General features: G+C 53.9%; 1 protein-coding gene across 1 annotated transcript in view; it reads right to left on the bottom strand.

Moving 5' to 3' along the window:
• Wdr66 (WD repeat domain 66) overlaps nt 1–6,926 on the bottom strand; it is a 55,540-nt gene that overhangs the window by 11,266 nt on the left and 37,348 nt on the right. The window contains exons 10-14 of the mRNA XM_023720672.1: nt 4,256–4,447; nt 3,271–3,521; nt 2,874–3,025; nt 1,505–1,678; nt 1,119–1,303 (exon numbers count right to left, since the gene is read on the bottom strand). Coding sequence (XP_023576440.1) covers nt 1,119–1,303; nt 1,505–1,678; nt 2,874–3,025; nt 3,271–3,521; nt 4,256–4,447 — 954 coding nt within the window. The remainder of the gene's footprint in view (nt 1–1,118; nt 1,304–1,504; nt 1,679–2,873; nt 3,026–3,270; nt 3,522–4,255; nt 4,448–6,926) is intronic.

The following is a 6,926-nucleotide window of genomic DNA, read 5'->3' on the forward strand; positions in this document are numbered from 1 at the left end:
AGGAAGGAAGGAAGGAAGGAAGGAAGGAAGGAAGGAAGGAAGGAAGAAAGAAAGAAAGAAAGAAAGAAAGAAAGAAAGAAAGAAAGAAGCTAGTAGAGGCCGGGGAGATGACTCAATAGACGAAGCGCTTCCCTGGCAAACTCAAAGGCCTGAGTTCAATCCCCAGTCCCGCCCCCCCCCAAAAAAAAAGAAGCTAGTGAGGTGTGATGTGGAGGCTGAGGCAGGAGGATCACCAGTTCCTAAGGGAGACCCTGACTCAAAAAATAACCACCAGCATAAAGTGTGCTGTCCCTATTCTCCTGAGTCACAAATCTCCTGAGTTTTTCAGGATTGGGAAGAGTTATGAGATACTCAAAATGTTTATGTCCAAAATAATCCCAGCACCCAGGAAGCTGAGGCAGAAGGATTGCTAGGAATTCAAAACCAGGCCGAACTACATATATAATAACACCCTGTCTCAAAAATTTGAAGCAAAACAAAGCAAAAGGTGTGTCCATCAACAACAATGCCGGGCATGGTGGCGCACATCTGTAATCCCAGCACTGCGAACACTGAGGCAGGAGGATCATTGTGAGTTTGAGACCAGCCTGGGCTACAAAGTGAGCTCAAGGCCAGCCTGGGCTGTGTAGGAGACCCTGTCTCAAAAAAATAAAATGCGTCAAAGTTCTAAATCTTCTTACAACTCTTTCTTACACATTTTTCTTGAGAGTTTGTTGTACTTTTTACTTATTTACTTTTTGTGGTATTAGGGACGAAACCCAGTGCCTGCCCCCTTCTTAAATTTTGAGATAGGGTCTCTGAGTGGCCCAGGTGGTACTTGAACTTTCAATCCTCCTGCCTCAGCCTCCCTCAGTGCTGGGATTACAGGTGTCAGCCACCCTGTCCAGTCTGCTTTAACAGTTTTTTAAGCACTGGTGCTGAATCGCTCTTGCTGCTGAACAGCATGGCAGCCATTACTCACTCTGCTGAGTGCCTTTTGGAAAAGAACAGTTAAGGAAAAGTGACACAGGGGTGCCCTGGCCCTCAGAGCCATAGGCGCCCCCAGCTGTCCCCCGCGCCCCGTCCCACAGGCCCTGCGGCCCTCCTGGCCGTCGCTGTCACAGCCCAGCCAGCCTCACCTGCACATCTTGGTGGTGGAGTTGAAGAGCTTCACCTTGTAGCCGCTGTTGCAGACGAGCAGGAAGAGCTCCTTGGTGAGCGGCGGGTACCACACCATGCAGGTCGGGTGGTGGCCCTGGTCGGTGCGGTGGATGCCCAGGACCTCCAGGTGGTCCTTGTAGCTCCTTCTCAGGTTGTACTCTATCTGCAGAGTGGCCGGGCCATAGCCGTGAGCCCGAGCTCAGCTCCTGGGCGACAGCCTCAATCCTGAGCCAGGGGACAGGGTCAGCTCTCCAGAGAGGCCCTCACATGAGAGGGGAGGGGGGCGCTTTGAAGATGGATTTGTTGCGGGGCACAGGTCAGGGTGGGGACAGAGACGGAAGGGACAGGAGAGAACACGGCTCACCAGGAGCCTGTCTCTGCCGAGGCTCAGCAGTCGTGGCTCGTTGCTGTCCAGGTAAACCCCAAACAGGAGGCTGCGGATGCTCTGGCGATGCGAGCGGAGCCTGGCCAGGTACTCCCAGAGCCTGTGTCCGCCACGGACCACCATGGTGTACACAGCCACGGTGAAGCTCACGTCCTGACCAAGAACAAGATGGCAGCCGTGACTTTCTGCTCAGGAGCACTTGGAAATCATGCCGATTTTATTCTTGCAAATGTTTTATTTAAAAAAAAAAAAAAGTACATCTACAAGAACAAGTAGGGGAAAAGTGCCCATTGGACAGATGAGAAATTAAGGTTCCAAGGACAGTGTGGCCCTGACATAATGGTCTGACTTCTCTCCCAGTTTCCACCTTGTTCTCTATGGAAAACCAAGAGCCGGGCTCACTTCACCTCTGTCCCCTTGTTTGTCACATCAAATGACAAAGGTCCACCACAGCCAGAGAAGGAATAAGCAGCCTGAAGGGCTGAGGCTGCCTGTGGCAGGTCAAGCTATGGGTTTAAACCAGAAAGTGGTACTACAGGGTCATAGCAGAAAGGCATACAGCTGGGGTGCAGGGTGAGGTCAAAGGGCAGGGACCCTTTTCCCTGACATCCCAGGCCCCATTCACAGGTGGGGGAGTAGAATCCCAACACTGAATCAGTAAGAATGTCATGTTGTCAAAAATGAGAGGGATAGCCTATGATCCAGCACTGGGAGGCTGAGGCAGGAGGATCTCATAGTGGCCCTGTGTCAAAATAAAAACTTATAAAAGGACTAGAGATGGAGTTCAGTGTGAAGGCCCGCCCGTGTCCAGAGGCAAACGTTCTCCTACCTGCACATCCCCCAGCTACCGAGGTGCACCTGACAGAACACACTGCAGCTACGTCATCACAGGCTCACCACTTTCACCCCATTTCCTCGGCCCTCTCCTCCCGTGTCAAAGCTACCAGTGTGCTTCCACTACAGCAGCTGTGGAAGAAGAGCAGCCACGGCCCCCCGCAATCCCGTGGCCGTGGGCCTCAACAAGAGCCACAAGGTGACTAAGCATGTGAGCAAACCGAGGCACAGCCGCCATCAGGGACACCTCACCAAACACACCAAATTTGTGCAAGACACGATCCCAGAGGTGTGTGGCTTCACCCGCTACAAGCAAGTGGCTCAAGGTCTCCAAGGACAAATGTGCCCTCAAGGTCATCAAGAAAAGGGAGGGAACGCACATCCACGCCAAGAGGAAGCGTGAGGAGCTGTGCGACACGCTGGCCGCCATGAGGAGGGCAGCTGCCAATGACTGAGCCCCTCTGGAATAAAGCTTGGCAGAGGTTTAACCAGTGTGGCCAGCGCTAGGACTTACGGCTGTAGCCATGTGCTGGGAGTCGTGGGAGAAGCTGACATGCGTCACACTGTTTCTGGAGTACTTGAAAGGCTCCGGGGTCTCATTCTGCAGAGACATCGCGTCAAGAATGTACACTGTCCCCTCTGTGAAGCCGGCTCCCAGCAGGGCCCCTGAAATGAGCCCGGGAAGGCTGGATGGAGGACTTCAGCCATCAAGATGAACAGCGAGTCCCCGAGTATCCTGGTCGAGACGGCGAGGCGTAACCGCAGGGCCCTCTGGGGTGGGACTGGGCCCCAGGGTGCGGGCCCAGGACAGGGCTTCCTCCCCAGCTCCTGCGGTGGGTCCCTCCATCGGGCAGGGTTCCAGGCAACTTCCAGCACCGCGGAGCCTGCCAGCGGCGGGGGCGGGAAGTTACCTTCGGGGTTGTAGGTCAGGCTCTGCACGCCGACCCCCTTCTTGAAGACCCTGCTGAGCAGGTACCTCTTCTGCTCATAATGCCACACCTTGATCAGCCCGCAGGCACTGCCCACGGCCAGCAGCGGCTGGTACGGGTGGCAAGAGATGGCGCACACGGCATCCCGGGGCTCCACGAACAACTTCTCGAGCCTGGTGCCATCTACTGTTAAGTGGTACACTGTGGCATCGGACGTGGCAATGATGAAATTCCTGTTTGCCAAGGAGACACCAAACAGGATGAGTGTTTTCAGGGAAGGGAGCACACCAGCTATTCTGCTCCTAATTGCACATAAAACGCCTCTGTCGTCTGTAATTTAGTGACATTATTAACCCAACGGCTCCGAAAATACACCACCAATAGCCAACGGCCTCCATTTGCAAGTGAAAAAAAGCCCACTTTTCAACATGGAAATGAAGTCATTAAGTATGCAGATGGACAGTCGCTTGTACAATTAGCTAATCTGCACATGCAAATATTCATTTGTGTATGCAAATACGGAGTTGGGTGCACATATACAGATGTGCCCGGAAAGACTACAAGGGTAATTAAGCAGACTCAGATAATTTGGTCTGGAAACGTTAGGGCTATTAATTGCCCGGTGCCTTTAACCTCCGAGGCTAGGGTGGGCTAGGACGAGCTGGGCCAAGAGAGAAAGCCACCGTCAGCCAGGGCTGAGAAACCAGAGCTCCGGGGCACAGGTCCCCCAGCTTCCAGCCACCCAGCTTCTTAACATTAAAAAAAATTTCTATAGCTCATTTAACAACGAATTCCGCAGTGGTCGCAATGGGCCATGGCTGCTATCTGCAAGCCTGGCAAAGGGCGAGGCAGGCCAGGCCCTCCATCCCGTACCCTGGGGACCAGAGGGGCAGCCAGCTCTGTGCTTACAAAAGACCACACGGCAAGTCTCCCACCTCGCAGGCCCCCAGATCCATCAACAACCTACCTGACGATAAAAAGGCCACCTTTCAGAGTACAGTCCGGGGGGAAGTTTGCTCCCTCGGAAGAGCTTGCGGCGCTCGGTGAAAAGGACAGGGTCCTTATGCAGCTCAGCTTGAGGTGGCTGTACCAGCTAGCGATGGATAGGTTGTGGTTGTAGAACTTGATGTTGCCCTTCACGTCACCTGTGACAATGTACCTGGAACGGAGAGCGCATCAGCTGCTCAAGCACCAGGGGCAGCAAGGGTACTCCTTCTGCCAGATGCCAGGCTCCACCGGGTACTGAGGGTGCCATTTAATTTTGCCCAGTAAGGCTGATCTTACTGGGGTTTGCTTTTTTTTTTTCTTTTTGGACACAGTATCTCATTATGTAGTTCAGCCTGGCTTTGAATTTGCTATGTACCACAGACCGGCCTGGAGCTCCGGCAATCCTCCTGTCTCAGCCTCCCAAGTTCTGCCCGACTCGTAGCTAACCCACTTACTGTCCAGGAAACTTAAGGCTCTGAGAGGTTAAGAAGCTTTCCAGGGCTGGCCAGATAGCTCAGTGGACTCAGGTGCCTGCTCAGGCAGGCACAGGGACGAGGGCTCAATCTCCGGCATGCCGCACCGGCCCTGCCCCCACTGAGACTGTAATCCTAGCGCTGCACTGTTTATGCTCATATTGTTCGGACAATTAAATGCTGACATCTTGTACTCTGAATAACTAATTTAAAGGTAGTATGTGGGCTGGGGAGACAGCTCAGTAGTTTAAGCACCTGCCTGGCAAGCACAAGGTTCTGCGTTCACTCCCAGGCATACACAACTACTAGCTATTGGCACCCTCCCATTATCTTTTTTTTTGTGGTACCAGGGAATGAACTCAGGACCCTGCGCTTGCCAGGCGAGCACTTATTCCACTGAGCTATCTCCCCAGCCTCCTGTTTTGAAACGTTGTTTTACTCTTCTCCTTTTTAAAATAAAAATTTTAGATGGCTCAGTGGAATAAGCATTTCCCTGGCAAGCTCAAGGGTCTGAGTTCAATCCCCGGTTCTGCCAATAAATAAATAAATAAATAAATAAATAAATAAATAAATAAAAATTTTAAAAAGACTAGAGCGGCCCGTTTTAGGCCACAACACAGGACACCTAGATAACCCTGGCCCTCAGGTGAGCAGCAAGCAATCTTTTCACGGAAGTGGATCCCAGATATCACCCGGGCCCTGCACAAGCCTGGCGACAGCACAGGGCCACACATGCAGGGAACCTGGGTGACAGGCAAGGCCCGCGCTGGGCCCTCCTCCTGGCCCGCAAGGCCAGCTGTGGCCAGGCGAAGGCAGTGGCAGCGACTCACGTCCTCTGCGAGTGGCCACTGTGGCAGGGACCAGCAGGGCCGAGGCCGGACACCGCGCTGGCCACCTGGGCGCCGGCTTCTGGGAAGGCACTGTTGTTGGCTGCCACAGCCAAAGCCAGGGCTCGGTGACAAACTGCTTTCCTTCCCAGCCCTCGAATCCTCCCCAAAGGGCCCCAGCTGATTTTCAGATTCTGTCATAAATCTAATCTGGAGAGGAGGGCAGCGGGGGGGCGACCTGGGCAGCGAAGCGCGACTGACCCAGGCCTCCAACGCAGGGCTCGGCGGTCCCCGGGTGGCAGCTCTGCCGCCCTCTGCTGGACGGAAGCAGCGCTGCGGGCGGGCGCTCCAGCCGGCTCAGAGCAGCAGCAGGGCGTCACTCCCCCCCCCACCCCCATCTAAAGCAGCAGCAGCCACAGCAGTAGGTGCTGCGGTTCTGTGACCTCACTCTGCACGGGGAGTAAGGATGACAGTTTGCTTTGTAAAGCCGCCAGGGCTCCCTGTCCCCTGCATGGAAGAAAACGCACAGGAAACTAACAGGCATTTTGAAATCCAACAGCTCAGCGACTGCAGCCACACGGGCAGCCCGCGTCCCTGGTCACGAGTCACACGCTCTCCGGGCTGCTCTGAGGCATGGGCAAGGCTGGCACTACCCGGGCTCCCCCGTGCCGTGTGGGTGCAGTGAGCCTTCCACGCCGCATCCTTGTTTCTCTCAAGGAGATGGTGCTGCGCCCACTTTACAGATGGAGAATCGGAGGCTCGGCAAGGTCAAGGCTCTGCTCGGGCCCTCGGCAAGAAAGGGACGCAGCTGGGACGCCAGCCGTGTTCCCTCCAAGCTTTCAGAGAGCATCTGTGAGTCCCGACACACACTCAAAACTGAAGAGTTGGTGAATTTTATATAGTTCTAGCTGGGTGTAGAGGTGCACATGTGTAATTCCAGCACTCAGAGAGACTGAGGAAGAAGGGTCAAAAGTGCTTCTTTTGTTGTTTTTGAGACAGGGTCTCACTATGCAAATCAGGCTGGGTTTGAACTATGCAGCCTCGGCTGGCTTGAACTCGTGACCATCGTCCTGCCTTAAGCCTCCTGAGTGCTGGGGTACAGGCCCATGGCACATGTGAGCCCCATCTGGCAATTTAGAAATTTAAGGAGACCCTGTCTCAAAAAGAGGAAAGAAGCTGGGCATGGTGGTGCAAACCTGTAATCCCAGCACTCGGGAGGATGAGGCCGGAGGATCACCGTGAGTTCAGTGCCAGCCTGACCTCAATGTAGTTTCCGTCTCAAAAAGAGAGAAAGAAAGAAAGAAAGAAAGAAAGAAAGAAAGAAAGAAAGAAAGAAAGAAAGAAAGAAAGA

The sequence above is a fragment of the Octodon degus genome, unplaced genomic scaffold, assembly GCF_000260255.1.
Source record: "Octodon degus isolate 3935 unplaced genomic scaffold, OctDeg1.0 scaffold00076, whole genome shotgun sequence".
In the NCBI taxonomy this organism is placed as follows: domain Eukaryota; kingdom Metazoa; phylum Chordata; class Mammalia; order Rodentia; family Octodontidae; genus Octodon; species Octodon degus.